Genomic DNA, 20947 nt, shown 5'->3' with positions numbered 1-20947 from the left:
CACGGTGATGAAAGCCCCACAAATTGAATGACCCCCCCGTTATGGATAAAAAATGAATCTATTAGGATTGTATGGCATGATTTTTGGACCATAAAAGATCCAAAGCAAGGCCTATTATATGGACGGCTCAGATCAAAAGTGGGATACCAGGTGCCTTGATGGGCCCCACATTGTATTACAATGTGGTCGCTCCCTACCCAGTCATTTCTCTCCCTCACCCTCCTCTCACACAATTGTGCCCACGAGTATTCCATGGAATAATTTTTCATGGTTGCCAAACATGGGTATTAAGCTTAAGCTTGAACATTACTCGATCAATTCTAATATGATATCAGTTCAGAATGGGATGCAATCATGATCTTAAACCCCTTCTCAAAGGTCTCTAGTATTTTTTAAATCCATCGAATGGTTAGGATCATCAGATCTCGGTAGGGCAGGCAGAAAGGAATTTAATCACGGCAATCCACTCGATCAACACGCAAACATGTGCATAGGCTAGTTTAAATTGGGATCAGATGATTAAGAGATCACCATCACACAAGCAAATTGATCACATCCAGATTTTGATTTGGGTGTACGAAGGCAAAATTCACAACCTAACGTCAAGGGCATTTCAGGAATAAATGATATAATTAGTCCTAAATTTGTCATCTATATAACTGATGAAAAATCAAACTATTCCTTAACTAACAAAACTGTGCATACATATCATAAGGCTACAGATGGCAAGGAAGAACAATTTTCTGTTCGTGAAAGAACATACAACACATCTCCAAAAGAGAGATGGGATTTATTTAAGAACCATACAGCAACACAAATAATACAGAGGCGTAGAGCTTATAAGCACCACTTCTTTCCTACAGAGTTCATGCACACGCCAAGAAGGTCCAATGCATATTTCATAAAATATCTGCTACCTGCAAAAACAAAACCCTAATACCTTTAGGGGATTTCATGTTCTATAAAGATGCTTTTGTTGATTAGAGTTTTCCTTTATTGAAAACTGGACACTCTCAAGGGATTCCACTTCATGTTTATAGAGTTCAGTAGTAGTGGTGGAGGTAGTAGTAGTTAAAAATCCTACTACGAAGCAAGTGGGCTGTGCATAAAAAAAAGGGATCTTGGCTGATGCAACAAGAACTAAGAGCATGTAATATAGGTTAGAGAATTTCTATCATTGCACAAGGACTGGGTAATGTTAGCATTTGAAAAGCTTACAACAAAACATAGGCATTTGTTTGATTCATGAAAGAGGAAAATGCATGGAGATGACGGTGAAGTACACACCATACATGAGCCTCACCCGAAAATAAAATAAAATAAAATCAGTATACATTATAGTTCTCAAATGCCTCATGAAAGAGCTGCAGACAAGGAGAAGTTCTGGAAGATCTGGCAAGATTATGGAATTATAGAACGTGGACCCAGCTGTGAATCTACACCATTGACAGTGATTACTATTTTATGTTGCTTTCAATTTACTCAAGGTATTCAGTTCATTAATAGAAGTCACTAACTGAGTCTTTAGATTAATTTCTCTGAAACTTAGAGATCTTAAGAGGCCGTTTGGATACGAGGGATTTAGAATCTTGGATTTCCTCAAAATTCTGGATGGAAGAAGAGAAGGAGACCATCACTCGTTTTCTGATTTCTCACCCTTCTTTCCGCTGAGCAAGAGAGTAGTAGATCGACGTGTTTCCAGGTTTTAGGAATCTCAGGATGGGGGAGAGACTTCTAAAACCTGGATTTCTTAATCAAAATCCAAGATGGCAGACGAGATAACAAGGACGTCCATCATTTTCTGCACCTCTTTTACACAGCTTTCAAGCTAAAACCTGGATTCTAAAATCCATGTATCCAAACAGCCCCTAAAGTTCCACACAAATGTGAGAATACTATGCAATCTTCAGATGCAAGTAACTTGCCCTCAAACATGCAGTGGAAAAAGGAGTGAGAATATATTCCTAAAGAATTTGGAGATCTTAAAGTTCCACACAAATCAGAGAATTCTATGCTTATCTTTAGATGCAAGTAACTTGCCCTCAAACATGCAGTGTAAAAGGGTGTGAGCATATGTTCCTTACAGTTATAACAAGTATTCTTTAAGATCTTGACAGAAGTGTTACCTTAACCCAGATTCTGTTTGAATTCAACAGTGCAGTTTTAAATAGCCTGCCAAAATACAGAATAACCATGTCAACCAAGTGTGCAGCTGTGTGTATAAAGTGGGGATAGTATACAAAAATTGGTTTAATACTTATTTTAAACGGCCAAAGCTAAATGAAACGGATTGAGTCAACAATGGATTAAAGAGTCAGCATCGAGATGTGACCGAATTAAAACAGGTTTTTAAAAAAATAATAGCAAAATTATGGAGAAAAGGAGAAAAAAGAAGGAAAATATGGAATAACTAGGAAAAATAAAAACAATAACAGGAAAAGTAAAGATAAAAAGGCTTACAATCATTAACAAGATTATGTATCTCAGCAGCAGATTACTTATTAACATCGCTCATATCCCACAGAGCGCAAATGAGGTTGCCGATTTGATCCAGAGGGGGTAAAATGGGTGTCTTTGTTTGAGTGGAAAACTCTGTTGTGTAACTATTTTCTGTATATATTTTGTTTCTTTTCAATAAAATTTGTATCACTTCAAAAAAAAAAAAAAAGCCCACCTAGAATCTCCCACGTCAGAAATTAAATGTTGCACAAAAGGTTTGAAGGTGGGCCTATAATTTCACCGCAACAAGTGACCCTTAAAGGTTTAAATTTTGAAGTTGTAAAAGAGATCAGCTTCAATAAATGATTACGCCTATGGAACTTCCGAAAAAGAAAAAAGAATAGCATGTTGCTAAAAGGAAGTTTCTTATCCACCTAAAAGGGGCTCCCTTGGAATTTATTGGAAGTTGGAACTACTATACAATTCATTTAAAAAGAAGCAGAAAGTGTGATGAATCATAGACAAGATTAGAGATAGAAACATGGAGACGCTATCAACTTGTCCAGTCCAGAGAGTTTGGGAGAAAGAAGGAATTATGAAGAGTCAACAGTTTGGGAGAAGGAAGAAATCATTACGAGTTATAAGTCACCAAAGGAAGAAAAAAGAGACTAGAAAAATTTATGAGAGAAAAGGAAGAGGCTAAGGGGAATTCAAAAGGCTCCTTCCTCTAAGAGACAAGATAGTTATCTTTTCAAGGGAAAATGAAGAAGTTATCTTTTTTTTTTAATAGGAAAATGAAGAAATCATCACAACACTTTCAAACTCCTTTCTCAAAAATCTCCTTGAAGAGAGAGAGAGAGAGAGACAAGAAAAATTACCAATTTATATCCTTCTCAAAATTCTCCTTTGGGAAGGGGAATGAAAAAACTTCCTTAGAAGGGAATCACCTTGAAAAATACAGGGGCATAGTGATTCCACTACCAAAAAGAACCAAATACTTTCATCGATGTCAGTCAATCTTCGTTGAAGCTTATTAGCGTACCCCAAGATCTTGTAAGAGATCTTGATTTTTGAGTGGCTAAGAGATCAAATATAGGAATTGTTGTACGTGCCAATCTTCGGATTGTGACAATGGTCCAACTTAATATCCACAGTTTGATGTAATTTCAATTTGCACCAGAGGGACTCTAAATGATTGCCAGCAGAAATCAAAGGACCTTACTTAATCTAGCTCCATGTCACATCCCTGGTAAATCTTTTAGTGACTATATGAGTCATCTCTGGAATATCTCATAACAAGCCACGATGTTGATGGATCCCCATATCTTCATATCTTTCAACGCACAAATTGCGACATTGATCAATTTACAAATCACTAAAAGCAACTAACTTAAGGATTACCCAATTGAATTGACCTCAAGATCACCGTAAGAGGATCATCTTTCAATTGAGCAATGGTTCAAAGTTTATAGATTGCGGGGCTCCTCCTTTGGGAGACCATTATGATTTATGACTATCTAATAGTGAATCTTACATATGATCGAAGATGATCTTCTCTTGGAGTTACTTCTCAATCCATCAATACAAATTATATGGATTAAGAACGCTCTTATCTGAAAGACCCTTCCACAGATATCCAAAGTGAAACTAAGATCAGATTGTAGATGACACCTCTTGAGTCACTTCTTGAAGATACAGCAAGATAAAATGCATGGATCAAGAACAGTCTTCTCCAAAAGACCCTTCCATTAAGAATCATCTTGTGAATCTCACATATATTCGAAGAAGATCTCGAGTTACTTCTCAAATACGTAATGTAACTGTATAAAAATCAAAACTCAACTCAACTCAACAAAGCCTTTGTCCCAAACTAGTTGGGGTTGGCTAAATGAATCCTTTACGCTCTGTTTCGTTAGATGAGATTTTAGTGGAAGTAGTAGTCAACATGGAGGTGACAAGGGTGGGATATGTGTAGACTTGTCTAAGAGAAGATTAGAGGGAATTTTGGGGAATTTTGGTAGTGTGTTTGGTTAGATGTCAAAGCATGTGGGAGAATGGAGGGGTGTCATTAACAAAATAAATAGCAGAAAAGAGAGAAAGAGGAGAGCGAAAGAGAGAACAAAGTAATGATTACACATGGCATATCATATTCTACTCTTCTCCCCTCTAAAATTTACCAAAAACAAGGTTTGGCATTGGAAAAGTAGGGGAGGGGACAATCCCGCCACATAGGTGCCACCTAAGCAAAAAGCTAATAATGATGTCTCTTCCATGTCTAGTAGTCCAATGGGATTTGAGCTAAAAAATGACAACCAAACAACATTTGGTATTTCATATTCCTAGAAATGCTCAGCCGTCTTCCCTACTTTTTGCAACCAAACAGAGCCTTAGAAAATTTTCACGAAGAATGTGAAAGGAATCTATCCGGCTCTAATCCTGGCTCTAGTTGGGTTCTTCTACGTGGATCATTTTTTTTCCATTCTATCCTATCCAAGGTCATGTTCTTTGTTATGTTCCTAGCTATCAAGTCTTTCCTCACTGTTTCTACCCAAGTTGTTTTCGGTCTGCCCCTACCTCTTTTTACTCCAATTTGGCACGAGTCGCCTCTTCTCACCGGAGCATCCAAAGGCCTACGTTGGATATGTCCAAATCACATCTTAAGTGGTGCTCTCTCATCTTCTCCTCAATTGGTGTCACCCCCACCTTTTTACGAATGTCTTCATTTTTAATTCTATCTAACCTTGTGTGGCAGCACATCCATCTAAGCATTCACATCTCCGCTACACTCATCTTATGCACATTTTGCTTCTTGGTGGCCTAACATTCTGAGCCGTACAGCATGGCTGGCCTCACAACTGTCTTCTAAAACTTTCCCTTCAACTTGGTAGGGATTTTACCGTCGCATTCTTCTGAAAGCCAATTTATAATGACGAGGTAGAGAAAAATCACGCTATGATCAAGACGATTTCTTCTAAATCGTAAGTGACCCATAAAAATGAGTTTTAAATGAAAAGATTAGATGTCTTACGCTGAAGATCAAAAGTCTTCCTCTATTGAGAAGATTAACCTTCATTTTATCAAGATGTTGGAACTTGCAAAAGAGATGTAAGAGACCAAGAGACCTTGTTTTATGTATTCTATTTATGTTTTTATCTTGTAAAGTTTGCGAATGTAACATGCAAGAATCTTCTTGTAATATATTAAGGGATCCCATGAATAAATATTTTGGGAACATTGGCCAAAGGAAGTTATCTGACTTCTATAAGATTCTTTCAACTTATTTTCCAAGAAAATCTAATCCAAGTAAGTTCTAATCTTCCCTCTCCTTTCGTCTTCCTTCCTAAAATCTCTCTTACTACAATCTTTTCTTTATTCACTGATTTATTTTCCTCCTTTTCATCTTCATTAAATAATCTTTGTGTTTCATATATTCACGCATATTTAAATTTTCCCATTCTTTCCTCTTTTTATCTTATGTTTACTCATTTCTCTTCAAATCCAAGCATTCTTTTAGACAATACACCTCTCTTTTTAACCCTAAAACCTCCATCATATTTTCATACAGACCATCTCTTCTCCCCCTATTTTGGGTTAAACCAACTTGAACCTAACATAAACTAAGTCCATGTAAGCCACCGAAATTTCACAATAGGATCACATTAGCATTTAGCACCAATGTTTTCTAAGTTAGGCTCATTTTAGCACCCTAATCTCATAAACTCCTTCATCTCCAAATATTCCCTTGTACCCCAACATTATATATATATATATATATATATATATAGAGAGAGAGAGAGAGAGAGAGAGAGAGTAAAGGGTTTCTGCGCTCGAGTGCAAAAACAGGGTTGGGCCCACATTGTTGGGGGGATATCCAAAGCATTCATTTGGAAGGCCCTTTCATGGATAGGGTGTCCACCAAAAATCAGCACCATTGGATCATCTTAGGGTGTCCATTTGTGGGGTGAAAAAAATGGGTAGATTAGTGGACAAACAATATCTGTCCATTTGCACCCCCACAAATGGACACCCTATGATGATCCAATGAAGCTGATTTTTGGTACACACCCCATCCAGGATGGGGCCTTTCAAATGAATGCTTAAGATCACCCCAACAATGTTGCCCCACCCTTGTTTCCTGCACTCGAGCCCAGAAAAGCTATCTGCGCTCGAGCGCAGGAACCCTTTTCTCATATATATATATATATATATATATATATATATATATATATATATATATATATATATATATATATATAGAGAGAGAGAGAGAGAGAGAGGAAATGGTTTGTGACCAGCTGCTTAGATAAGCTTATCTGAGCAGAGCTCAAAAACCATGTGGGAGGGGGGCACATTTTTTGGGGGATCCAAAGCAATCATTTGGAAGGCCGGTTAGGATGATCCTATAGGGCTGATTTTTGGTACACACCCTATCCATGGAAGGGCCTTCCAAATGAATGCTTTGGATCCCCCCAAAAATGTGGCCCCTCCTATGGTTTGTGAGCTCTGCTCAGATAAGCATATCTGAGCAGCTGCTTACAAACCATTTCCTCATATATATATATATATATATATATATATATATGAGAGAACATTTCCTACACACTTGTGTAGGTAAGTTACCTACACACTAGCTTAAAATACAGTGGGGGCCCACATTGTTTGGGTGATCCAAACAATTCATTTGAATGGTCCTCACATAGATAGGGTGTCCACAAAAAATCAGATCCATAGGATCATCCCAACCCTACGATTTGTGGAGGTAAAATGGATGTGTATAAACCTTCACAAATTAGTCCATTTTTTGCCTCCATAGTTTGAATGGTTAGGATGATCCTATGGATCTGATTTTTTGTGGACACCCTATCTATGTGAGGATCATTCAAATGAATGGTTTGGATCACCCAAACAATGTGGGCCCCCACTGTATTTTAAGCTAGTGTGTAGGTAACTTACCTACACAAGTGTGTAGGAAATGTTCATATATATATATATATATATATATATATATATATATATATATATATATATATATATATGAGGAAAATGATTGTGAGCTTGAAGCTCATATAGCTTATATGAGCTTGAGGGCCCAAACACATGTGGGCCCATATTGTTAGGAAGGTCCAAAGCATTCATTTGAAAGGCCCTTACATAGATAGGGTGTGTACAAAAAATCAGCTCCATAGGATCATCCTAACCCATCCAAAAGTGGAGGGCAAAATGGACAGACACCGTTGGCCACAAATTTGCCCTCCGCTTTTGGAGGGGTTAGGATGATCCAATTGAGCTGATTTTTGGTACACACCTTATCTATGATGGGGCCTTGCAAATGAATGGTTTGGATCACCCCAAAAAATGTGGGACCCATGTGTTTGGGCCCTCAAGCTCATATAAGCTATATGAGCTTCAAGCTCACAATCATTTTCCTCATGGGTCCCACATTTTTTGGGGTGATCCAAACCATTCATTTGCAAGGCCCCATCATAGATAAGGTGTGTACCAAAAATCAGCTCCATTGGATCATCCTAACCCCTCCAAAAGCGGAGGGCAAAAATGGGCAAATTTGTGGCCAACGGTGTCTGTCCATTTTGCCCTCCACTTTTGGATGGGTTAGGATGATCCTATGGAGCTGATTTTTTGTACACACCCTATCTATGTAAGGGCCTTTCAAATGAATGCTTTGGACCATCCTAACAATATGGGCCCACATGTGTTTGGGCCCTCAAGCTCATATAAGCTATATGAGCTTCAAGCTCACAATCATTTTCCTCTCTCTCTCTCTCTCTCTCTCTCTCTATATATATATATATATATATATATATATATATATATATATAGAGCAAAGTGTTCCTGCGCAGCTGCTCAGTTAGCTTAACTGAGCAGCTGTCCCAAAAAACTCATGTGGCCCCATATTTTTTGGGTGATTCAAAGCATTCATTTGATGGGCCCTTCCATGGATTGGGTGTGTACCAAAAATCAGCTCCATTGGATCACCAATGGGTGTCCATTTGTGGGGCCAAAAATGGACAGATACTGTTTGTCCACAAATCTGTCCATTTTTTGCCCCACAAATGGACACCCTAAGGTGATCCAATGGAGCTGATTTTTAGTGGACACCCTACCCATGAAAGGGCCCATCAAATGAATGCTTTGGATCCCACCCAAAATGTGGCCACATGAGTTTTTGGGGCAGCTGCTCAGTTAAGCTAACTGAGCAGCTGCGCAGGAACACTGTGCTCATATATATATATATATATGTGTGTGTGTGTGTGAGAAAACGGTTCCTGCGCTCGAGTGCAGGAAACAAGGGTGGGGCCACATTGTTGGGGTGATCCTAAGCATTCATTTGAAAGGCCCCATTATGGATGGGGTGTGTACCAAAAATCAGTTTCATTGGATCATTATAGGGTGTCCATTTGTGGGGTGAAAATGGACAGATATTATTTGTCCACTAATCTGCTCATTTTTTCACCCCACAAATGGACACCCTAAGATGATCCAATGGAGCTGATTTTTGGTGGACACCCTATCCATGAAAGGGCCTTCCAAATGAATGCTTTGGATCCCCCCAACAATGTGGGCCCAGCCCTGTTTTTGCGCTCGAGCGCAGAAGCCTCTTACTCTCTCTCTCTCTCTCTCTCTCTCTCTCTCTCTCTATATATATATATATATATATATATATATATATATATATATATATATATAGAGAGAGAGAGAGAGAGAGAGAGAGAGAGGAAACTGTTGGTGAGCTTAAGCTCACCAAACTTATGGTGAGCTAGCTTGCCCAATCACATGGGTCCCACATTTTGGGGAGTGATCCAAACCATTCATTTGCAAGGCCTTATCATAGATAGGGGGTGTACCAAAAATCAGCTCCATAGGATCATCCTAACCCCTCCATTTGTGGAGGACAAAAAAGGACAGACTTGTCACCCCCCATCTATGTAAGGGACTTTCAAAAGGATCATCCTAACAAAGTGGGCTCCCATGTGATTGGGCAAGCTAGCTCACCATAAGTTTGGTGAGCTTAAGCTCACCAACAGTTTCCTCATATATATATATATATATATATATATATCATGGCCTCCTCAACTGTGCAACTAGAGGGCGTCCATTAAGAGAGAAAATGTTTCTCTTCATTTCACACTAATATCATTGGCTGTTAGAATTCCCAACAAGCCATCAACAACCATCCGAAGTTTAAAGATTAAGGGAGGACTGGCAATGTCAAAAGAAGTGTGAATATCATCTCCCTTGGATTTGTTCTACTTTATGCCATACACCACTCTTTCTGCTTTAAGAGATCCTTGTGTTGTATGCTGCCGCATATGGGCATAAATGCCTTTCGCCTTTGTATGCGATTATTTATGGCTATTGATTCTTTGGGTCACACAATTCTTAAGGCATTCTTCAAACTTACAATATTATCACAATCATAGATCACAATATTAAGTAAAAAAAAACATATTCACCATAGTAGGGAGATTATAACTGCACTCCATTGTTTGGATAATAGACTGCTCGAAGTTTAAAACAGAAAAGTGCCAATATCAAAATAAGGGAGGGAAGATGCGACCAACCCTATCAATAATCCACAGCAGTTATTCATGATATTTAGTGGTAATTTTCCAATGTTCTTTTGGCCAGCAAAGCTAGCTTATGTATCTAAACGAACATACATACAAACTCTAACGACTGACAAGTAATGGTTTAACAATAAAATCTCAAATCATTCTCATTGTTTTCATCAAAGCCATCAGCGTCATAGCCATCCGTGCACAATACTTCATCATTTCCTTCATCACTTGAGCATTCGTTCCTTTGCAACTGCTCCTCTTCTAGTTCAACCTTTAAAAAAATACTCATGTACTGGTGTACGTATATATAAAATAAAATCATAAATGAAAAGGCATGCACTTCCGTTTGATCAGTCTACCACTAAATAACTGATCAAATCTCAAACCATTCTCATCTTCGTCAATATTCCCATCAATTTCATAGTTATTCGTGCACAACACCCAATTGGTTCCTTCATCACTTGTGTCTTCTTTTGCAACCGCTTTTCTTCCAGTTTTACCTTTTAAAAAATACACGTGCGTATATATAATTTAAAAAATCATAAATGAAGATTCATGAAATTTCCTTTTGACAAGTCAACTACTAAATACCCGATGCTAACTTATAAAGGTGTTTGTTTTACACCTTTATATGCCCCACTCACCTCACCCCCACCCCTCAAAAAATGAAAGTAAAAAAGAAATAATAATAAGAAGGTTAAGCTTCAAGTCGTGAGTCATAAGCCTGGCATTGCAAGGTAGAAGCTTCACTTAAATGATGCTACATGAACTAGACCCTACTCGCTCTAGGTCTTAGTGAAGCTAGCTAACTTTAGTCAAATTGACCAGTATTCATCGTATCTACCACTTGGAATATGTACCTGGTCCCGTTACTCTAAACATCGGAAACATGAAATCATATGTGCCTACGTGTCTTTTGCATGCATGAAGTCATAACTCATTAAGTACTAACAAAGTAACAATAGTGAAGTGACAAAGAGGTGCCTTACTTTCTCACTAGCAGGGGAGAAAACACATTTGACAGCCTCAAAAACCTCATCGACCGGTCTTCCAGCATCAATCTGGCAAAAGTAAAGCAGTTAGTTGTTGTAAAGCATATGCATTTTTTCACACATCGACACCAACACAGCAGCTCGCAAGGCCACATATGCACACTAACATATATGCACACACTGTAAGTGGAAAATCTGTCTTTGGTCAAAGTCAAGCTGATTGTTAGCATTTAAACATTTTAAAAAAGCAATGGCATAGATGAAAATATAAATGAACCAAAAATTGCACTTCAGATGTGTTGATTTGTCCTGCATGTTGTATCAAAGTGAAATCATTTTGGATTGTTTGGTTGGATTGTGCACATGCATGCTAGTGTAATTAACTTTACTAACTGACTGAAATGGATAACACTATCCATGATCATGCTATTTTAGAATTTATGGAACCTTCCTGATGAGAGGAAAATGATTAACAAAGCTCAACAAACTACCTTCAACTTTAACATATGGCAAGGCTAGAGCTAAAAAAAAAACAGAAGATTTTGGGGTGATGATAAACGTGCCTCCTTTTAAACCATCGCCGGCCACTTGTAGGATTTTTATGATTATCTTTTTTAGTTATAAAAAGAACTTAAGTAAATCAATGGAAAACTGAGGCAGTGAGCTCACAATTTTTTGGACACACACATATACACATGCACACACATGTGCAAGAATAAGTTAAATACGTACCTTTCTAACCTTCCCCTTTGAGCTGTAATACTCAATTACAGGTAAACTAGATTCCACAAAAACTTTAAACCGCTTCCGTATCGTTTCAATGTTATCATCATCTCTCCCCTTCATGACCCAGAAAAAATAAGAATACAAACCAAAGGAAGATGTGTGACACAAAAGACGATTAAAAACAGAAAGATGCATCTGCCTAACCTGGTTCCTATTCAAAAGGCGCTCTTCCATCTCTTCTTCTGAACAATCAAAAAATAGTATGAATTCTGGCACAATTCCTGTCTGAGGTAATCCAGAAATTATTCACAAATCATAAAAATGAAAATAATAAATTCACAACATACATGAAAGAATATGAATTAGGAAAGCTGTTCACATCACAATCATGAAATTTTCAAAAAGAAAAGGGCGATTAGGAGCTCCATAAATTTGAACGTAGGGAATCAATCTAACTGGTAACTGGTAATTTGGTTATGAAAATGCAGGCTTACAACTTTCTCAAATGCAGCACGGTTTTCTTCATTTCGAGGGAATCCATCAATAAGAAATTTGTCGTTTCCACTTTCCTCCATAGCTCGTTGAAGAAGCTTAACCGTTACCTCAGAAGGGACAATCTTTCCCTCCTTTATCATGTTCTGGATCATGGTACTGAAGTAGGTAAAAGAGATGGAAATTAGCTACATAAAGCTTCCATGGAAAGAGTTATCATAACAACTAGAATAGGAAATTTATCTCCAATGTGAAAAATAGAATCACAGTATTCCAACAAGCCAATTACAAGTAAAACACATCAGATATCATCATTAATAGAATTCTAATACAATAGATCCAGCAAAAAATGCAATTCAAGTATTCGCACCATTCATTTTAACTTACAATTATTTTAGCTTCAATGATTTGATCAGTTGAAATGATTATAGTACAGAATAATAAGAAGATTTAGAACCGAGAATATTGTTTCCAATGCCAATGGAGAAGCAAATTTATCTTCAATAAATGGGACCAACACCCTCCCTGGTTAAAAAGATTTGTGGGCTCACTTAGGAGTAGAAAGAGATGAGATATTGATATTTGATACTTTGATCACCTCCCTCCCCGAGGATGTTCTTTTTGTCTCTTCTTGTTCTCTGTCATTTTCTTTTGTTTGTTTTCCCTAGACCTCCTAAGTCTTGTTGTTAATTTGTCTTTGAGTAATCTTATTAGTTATTACTATTAAAAAAATGAGAATTACACCAATGGCCTTAGATAAGAAAAATACACAAAGTTACTCACCCATTTTCAGAACCAGATTTGATTTCTGCCCGAAGAAGATCGCCAGCACTGAGATGGGTGTAGCCAAAGTGTTTAACAATATTTGCACACTGCGTTCCCTTGCCGCTGCCTGGACCACCTGTCAGAATATTTATTCACATGTATGCAATCAACTCAGAAAGGGAATGAATCCATTAAAAGGAACAGAACATAGATGGTAGACACTGTAACAATGATATGGAGAAAACTAATGTAAGACCAATCACAGAAACAAAACTAGAAAACCAAGGACTGGAAATGGTCTTTTTATTCTGAATTATCAAAGGATTTAAGGGTGAACACATACTTGGTTATTTCCTGTCTCTTCCTCTTTTTTTCTTAGAGTAACTTGTTTAGACAAGTAATTGCTATTTAGCTATGATTTGTGGACATGGACACGCGAGTCGACACAGACACTGTATAAGGAGATAGGGCACAGAGAACATCAATTTTAAGTATAAAAAGGAGACACTTGCACACAAAGGACATCAATTTTAAATGTACTAATGTAGTGATAATGTTATTTAGTTGTAGGAGTGAATAATAAGCTAAGAAATTGCCCGATTTCATCTGTCCTTAAATCTCAAAGTTGTGCATTGTTTCGACTTATAACATCACAATTCATATCTAGAAAAATGTATACATATTTGATAACACCCTTGCACAAAACGATTCTACACAATTTGGGAAGCAAAATGTGTAAATTGTGGTTGCTTGAGTTGAGATTTAATTTTTAGAGCTAATCGATAAGCCTCATACACTCCACACAATCTAACCATCAACAACTTTCGGATTTTAGGGTTTAAACAAGCTTTGTAAAGAAGTATTCAAACATGTTTTGAAAGGAGAGATGGTTTATCTTTCATCTTCAACTATCTGGCTTTGAATACTAAGATCATTGAATCTCTCCTTATATTCTTCAATCAATGTAGATACTTGCTGAAGTAATGGGAACAAGGAAAAGTCGTTATTTGATAGTTTGGAACAGAGATGCGAACGGTGGAAAGGGCCCACCTCCACTCCCCTTTCTCCTCCAACTCACTTCTAGAGAGGCCTATACCTAGCCTAGAGCTGGGGGCCTCGAAACAGATCAAGCGGGAGTCTCAGTCAGAATCACTTTACTGTGCCGCCGATAGATACTCTACTCCATTCATTGCCAAAAACAAGTCGAAATAAACATCTAGAGATATTACACACTCACGGAAAGCATGTGAATCTAGCTTCTCATTTTATTAATAAGAAGAGTAAACTGCTGCAAAGTAAAAGAAGTAGCACGATCGTCAGTTTTCAAACTATGTGAAATATCTAAGTTTAGAATGGACCTTACTATTCCAGACATGCACGACAACTGATATTACCAGTTCTTTGAACCTGTAAAACCATTATGGTAGCTGTCTATTTATGTGACGGTTTCTATGTGTGTATTTGTGCTTATTCTATAAGTTTCTAAAGTTTCATCTTAAATTTTCATCATTTCCATTGACTTCTGTAAATTTCCATGTAGTACTTCCACTTCCACGGGGCTGAACTTCGGACTGAAACCAAATCCTTGAATGCAATAAGTGTGTACGACTAAACCGATATAGATAACTTGTTCTTAGGGTAGCAGTTATAATGCCTGTTTCCTTGCTTAATACCATGATATTCAGTAATTTATCGGTTGCAACATGAATGAACCTCTTAAAGTGTTCTGATAAAACAAAAATTAGTCAAATAACATAAAGCATCCTTAATACGAGAAGTCTGATGTTTGCTCATTGTACCAATGAAAGACAAAACCTAAGTACAAAGGTTAGACATTGTGATTTAGAATAATATCAACCACAGAAACCATCAAATATAATATCAAAACGCTGTCAAAAACATTAAATGCTTACCTAAAACAAAAACAATAGTGATTTTCTTATCCTGTGAAAAACTTGTATTTGCGTCCTGCAGTCAAAACACACCTCATCATATAGCAAACGAGAGAGAGAGAGAGAGAGAGAGAGAGAGAGAGAGAAGATCCCTGTTAAAGAGTTAGATCAACACAAGAGCTACAAATATTCAGTGCAGTTAAATTCAGAAAACCCTTTATTCAAATTTCAAGATTACCATGATGGCAAAAATAGAGGAAACTGTCCAAATAGTCTCTGAAGAGTCCCTCATATGATGAGGGGCAGGTTCTTTAAGAACACAAGTTATTTTGACTAATTAAAGGTGGCAAGAATCTACAGTGTCAAATATTAAGACCCATTATTCAGCTGCCATTCACAGCACAGACTTCTGAACTGGGCTGATTCCTCAAAACATGGTCAAATGGATAACTGCAAGTTTGATTTCCCATGTAGAAGTGAAAGAAGTCTCACCCAGCTAGCGATTTAGGTGAAATTTAAAAAGGAAAAGAAGATGTTATCCAGAAAAAAAAATGAAATAGGACATATTAGCAATATAGTTCTGACACTATATCTCATGAGGAAAGACCCACCCCTGAACTAAATTTCTCAAAAGCGATGAAAAGATTGAAGAAAGTAATTGCAAACAAAACAATAATGAACAACGAACGGCGCACACGAAGGACACAAACACTAGAAGATACCTTGTCTGAAACCAATGATGGTGCGGCATCTACCACAGGGCCCATAAGTTCCAACGATATGGTGCACAAATGTATTATCTCTACAGAAATGAAAACATGATATGAGCAAATCCACACACATCTGATGATCCAAGAAATTATTTGGCTTGGACTTGGAGATTCAATAATACCACAAGCAATATCTCTAATGTGAAAGCCATTCAAGATGAAAATTAAAAATTGAATCCAACAATACACATTAGTACACTTAATATTGAAAAGTACCAGTATTTTGTTTCTTTCTGGCAACAAAATGCTTTTGTTTCCAGAAATAAACAATAAGATTTTGATAATTCTGGTGACAGAAAAAGTCTATATTAAGGCATGACAAAGTAATAAAAATCAGATCGAACAAATAAAAAATACTACTATTCCTCAATAGACCCAAATCTACTCAATTCCAATAAAATTTCCAATTGCAGCTACTCTAAATATTTTGCTCTTTCACGCTCTATGAGTAATTCAAAGGAGAAATATTTGATAGGATTCGATTCATTTTAGTAATTAACAAAACAGAGAGGATGGATTCTTTATAACCATTTTCTCACTGCATCGAAGGGTTTTTTGTAAATATTTTGAGTTGATAGCTTGGTAGCAAAACTCACATATGAACGGAAAGAAAGAAAAAGAAAAGGAAACTATTTGGTTATGACCTAATTACACCATCTAAAACACAACCCAACTATTAGATCCCAAACAAAATTTACAACAATCCTCCCAAAAATAAAAATTCCTTAAGAAACTCCTTAGAAACAAATAAGAGTAACTAAACAGACAAGAGTTAATGAATTAAGCTACCAGTAATATCTGGAGCCAAGAATTTATCTTCTAATCTAGATAGTATTAGTTTTGTATCCATACCAATTGCTCGGTAGATAAAATATCTAGGAAAGCAAAATAACTTCTTCGGTACTGATTACAGATACTCAATTTAACCTGCACATAACATGATATGATGCCAAAAATTGACAAACAATCTGCAGCTACAAAAACAACTATGATGACTCAATTGCAACAATTTGTCCTTGAGGTGAACAAGAAAGATATCTAACAGATCTAAGCTGAAAAAGATGCAAAAAATAACAATAAAAGAGGTCGATGCCAAAACCAGTACAAGAAACTGAAAAATCTGAGAATAAAGAAGGCACTGAGATTAGCAATGACAATCAATGTCAAACACCCTTGAGGTATGCCCAACCACTAAACAGAAGAGAGACGGAATTCAGTACGTCGGTACCGATTTCTGCCGAAACGAATTTCACATTGAAACTTTTTTTTTACCAAATTTCGCCGAAAATTTCATTTTCACCCCTATTTACAAGATTTCCACCAAATTTACTGATTTCCACTGAAATTTTAGAGATAAGAGAAATTTTTTTGCCCAATTTTACAAGATTTTGGCTGAAATTTCCACCGAAACCGAAATTTAAAACCTTGCTAATAACATATTCAACCCACAGATAGTATAATATCTATAAAAAAAAAAATAGGGTTGCTAACCAGAAATGGATATTGGTGTCAGGTGCTTGAGGTACAATCAACCACGGATTGAGAGCAGCTGTAACCTGCTTCAGAACATACATAAAAATGAAAAATTAAATTGCATGAAAAAGAGATCAACAGATTTAACTTCAAAAAATAAAGGGGATTAAAAAGGGCCAATAACAGATTTTGTTTTTTAGAATAATACACAATACAAGATCTATAAGCCATTGAGAATTACAACCTAAAGCCATAATACAACATGATTATAAAAATTAAATTATAGAGCTGATGAGAAAAAAAAATGGAAGGGAGAATGTAAAGAGCAAATCCACTGCCGCAATCCGAATAAATCTGAAAAAAAAAAAAAAAAAAAAAAAAGGCAAATGACGACCAAATTCCTAATCCAAAAGCTTAGATTACAGATCTACGAAACAGGTATTTAAAGTTCCATGACGAAAACTCTAACTAAGAAAACAAACCGAACAAAAAGATATATAGATCCACAACCAAAACCCTAACCAAGAAACAAAAATCAGAGGGGAAAAAAAGAAAAAGAAAATACACCTAACCTGGATAATGAGCTTGGGAACTTCGAAGACAGAAATACACAGAAAATAATTCAGAAATAGAAAGGAGTCGTGATGATTACCGGTAAAACAGGGCGATTAAGAAGGAGCTAATCTGGGATGAAAAAACTGCGAAAAAAGATCCAAAGCTGCATATGAATTTAAGGGGGAAAGATCCCAAAGAAACCGGAGAAAGAGGGGACGAAATGATATACACACTCCCTGCTATTTGGTAATGCCACTCTCCACGTTATTAAACACCTAATTATTTATTTATTTATGGCACGTTGATGGCTTCCAACGAGAGAATTATAGAGGAGAAGGTTCGGGGCAAGTAAAAAAAAGGTAGATGTTAAATTCGCACCCCCTGTAGAACGATTCGCACCCCTGTTACACATCAAACGACAAAAAGCGTTATAGTATAAGTATTAGTCTGACACAATTCACATTAAGAGTGGCGCGAATCATCCTACGGGGGGTGAAATAATTTGACGCGTGTAAAAAAATCGGGTGGATTAAGACGAAAGCAAGGAGCGAATTAGGAGGGCTTTCCTCGATCTTACCTTTCTTAGTCCTAACGGCATTATGCGGGTAAAAGGGAAAAGTAAACTCGAAACGTGTTTTGGAAAGTATTTTCTAAACGAAAAAGTCGTGTGCTCTGGTCTTCCAACCGTCAGAGAAAATCCTCCCTCTTTATTGCATTCCTTTCCATGGAATTTTAGTAGAAAGTTTCAGTCATGGGTTGGATTTATCGTTTGGTTGCCAAAGTTCAATTTAAACGCTTCTCTTAGTTGACTAATCCGGAATGAGGAGCATTGGGTTTAAAAAATCCATTACCCTACATACAGAAAAACATTAGTACAACAGTGACCCGCGAAATTGGCAAATCCACATTATCCCGAAAATTTACCTTGTATTCGCGCTATTTCCTCTTCCTCCCACCTTCCAAAATGAAATTTGGTTAACAAGAGGTGTTTCTCCTGTGCAGGCTTTCCTTCCTTTTATATAATAGAAAAAGAAGGTAAATGGTGTTGGGCAATGGGGATCCAATGGGGCACCCTTGTGGGTGAAGTTTTGCAAGGGTGCCTTCAGTTCAGCATTCTTATTCTCTATTAACGTTGTTCTTTTACTTGAAAAGAAAACAAGTACTTATTCTCCCAATTTGCAAAGACAAGTGGATTGATTCTCACTCCTATTTGCATTCAAATGGCCCAGCAAGCACGCAGATAAATGTTCTGTGATGATAGAAAGAAAGGATTGATTCTCATTCTTATTCTCTTAATCTAGATATTCCTTTTTCTTATTTCTAATATTAGGTTATAAGTTGGAAATTATTTTTAAAACTTGACAAATGCATGAATTATTTGCAACATCCAACTGTGGTTCCATGTGTCAGGTTGTGATGGATTTTGGATGAAAAACATTTGTTGGATGAATGCGTGAAGTTTTTTATTTGAAGATACAAGGTTTTTTAATTTTTGGGTAGACGACTCGGGCATTGCATAAAAATTCTGAAATTTTCTGAAAATAGCGCCGAAAATCAAAGTGATTGGATTGTGGTGCCATACAGTCAAAAAGACAATTTTGTCCTAAGTGCAAATAAAGCGCAGAAAAATGTCATCTTCTCTTTCTCTCTTTTTTCCCGATTAATTTGTTCATCTTTGCAGATGAAGTGAATAGGAAAGACGTAGAAGAAAATGAAGTGGAGGAAGAAGAACAAACAGAGGAAGAAGAAGGAAGGATGACGAAGAAGGAAAAAGAATAATTTGCGACGGAAAAAATGGAAGGTGCCGAAAAAATGACAAGGAAGAGTAAGAAGGAAAAAAAGGAGAAGAATTGATGCCGGAAAAAAAAAATGGAAAAGAAGAAGAGGAGGAAGAAGAAGGCAGAAGAAGAATCGGTGTCGGAAAAATGGAAGACACCTAGAATCGATTGAACTCAGGGTCATCTCGGTCAGACTTGGGATCATCGCGGTCTAACTCTGTCATCTTGATCTGACTCGGTGTCATTCCCAGAGCAACCCCGGTTGAGATAAGCGATGACCCCGAGTCAGACCACGATGATCTCGAGTGTGACCAAGATGGCCCTGAGTCAGATCGAGATGAGTGGTGACCTCAAGTCAGACCGAGATGACTGATGATCCTGAGTCATACCAGATCACCCCAAATTAGACTGAGATGATCTTGAGTTAGGCCGAGATAATCATGAGCAATACCGAGATGACCCATAGTCAATTCTTTTTTTTCCCTTATTCTTCTTCTTCTTTTCCATTTTTCTAGCATTAATTCTTATTTTTTCCTTCCCCCTCTTCTTTTTCATTTTTTCCAGCACCTTCCATTTTTCTAGCACTGATTCTTTTTTTTCGTCGAGCCTCCTTTCTTCCTCTTTTTTTCTTATTCTCCCTCTTCCTTTTCTTCTTCTTTTTTTTTTTTTGGAAAGATCTTCATTTTTTTCTTATTCTTCCTCCTCCTCTTCCTCCTCTTCTTCTTCCTATTCTTTCTAGTTTCAGAGATGAAGAACTCAGAAAAAATGAGAGAATAGAAGAAGATGATATTTTTTGTGCTTTATTTGCACTCAAAGGTAATCCTGTTGTCTTTCAGACTTTACGACGCAACAATTTAATCACCTCGATCTCTGTGCCATTCACCGAAAATTAATTTCAGAATTTGTATGCAACGTCGGAGTCTTTTTTCCCTCAAATTTTTTGGGGAAAATAAAGTTATTACGCAAAGAGTCTGAATTTAAGAATGAAATGTTGACTCTGTAGGGGCGTCATATAGTCCAAATGATCATTTTGCCCTCTTCTTGAAAAACACTATATTGTTTTAAGTGGGCCAGACTTACCTTGTCATTTCTTTTTGGACCGGCTATTGAGAGCTTTTTTCTGAATTGTAACTGGTTTTCACAATAGTATAACTAATAAAACTATAAAAGACAAGGTGAGTTCATCCCATAATCAAAACATGTTGGTCCCAGTACCATTAACCTAAGAATATATATTTTTTGTTAGGTAAGCTGGGATCCCTGTGACCTTAAACATGGTAGATACAATGCCTCGACCATTGAGCTACAAGTCCAACCTAAGAATATATGTCTTAATATATGGTGTTGTTTTAAGTGTATTTATATATCAGATTTAACGTGTTAGAGAGTTAACTAAGACCTTGTATGGCAACCATTTTTTTTAGTGGTGACAGAGAGGCAGGGCAGTGGGAGAAGGAGAGAGATTCAAGAGGGCACGGTTTGGGATGA

At 37.0% G+C, this 20947-nt stretch overlaps 1 protein-coding gene across 5 annotated transcripts; it reads right to left on the bottom strand.

The window, feature by feature from the left end:
• Positions 1–656: 656 nt before the first annotated feature.
• On the bottom strand, positions 657–18696 carry LOC143877206 (UMP-CMP kinase 3-like). 5 transcript variants are annotated; one of them, XM_077379117.1, is made up of 11 exons: positions 17779–17945; positions 17145–17209; positions 15606–15685; positions 14905–14959; positions 13010–13127; positions 12229–12385; positions 11939–12019; positions 11741–11848; positions 11006–11077; positions 2127–2172; positions 657–917 (listed from the first exon to the last, which is right to left on the bottom strand). In XM_077379117.1, the coding sequence occupies exons 3-10, from the start codon at positions 15648–15650 to the stop codon at positions 2164–2166; spliced, it is 645 nt and encodes a 214-aa protein (XP_077235232.1). In that variant the 5' UTR covers positions 15651–15685; positions 17145–17209; positions 17779–17945; the 3' UTR covers positions 657–917; positions 2127–2163. The 5 variants fall into 5 exon arrangements, with proteins under 5 accessions (XP_077235232.1, XP_077235229.1, XP_077235228.1 ...); XM_077379114.1 differs by lacking the exons at positions 657–917; positions 2127–2172; positions 17779–17945 and adding exons at positions 10022–10287; positions 18606–18696; XM_077379113.1 differs by lacking the exons at positions 657–917; positions 2127–2172 and adding an exon at positions 10022–10287 and having other exon boundaries at positions 17779–17952.
• Positions 18697–20947: the final 2251 nt, after the last annotated feature.

Source organism: Tasmannia lanceolata, unplaced genomic scaffold (genome assembly GCF_043159265.1).
Source record: "Tasmannia lanceolata isolate RefF3 unplaced genomic scaffold, GAP_Taslan_0.1 ptg000005l, whole genome shotgun sequence".
NCBI classification, from domain to species: domain Eukaryota; kingdom Viridiplantae; phylum Streptophyta; class Magnoliopsida; order Canellales; family Winteraceae; genus Tasmannia; species Tasmannia lanceolata.
Note: the sequence above shows the minus strand (reverse complement) of the source record. Positions and strands in the feature narration are given on the sequence as shown.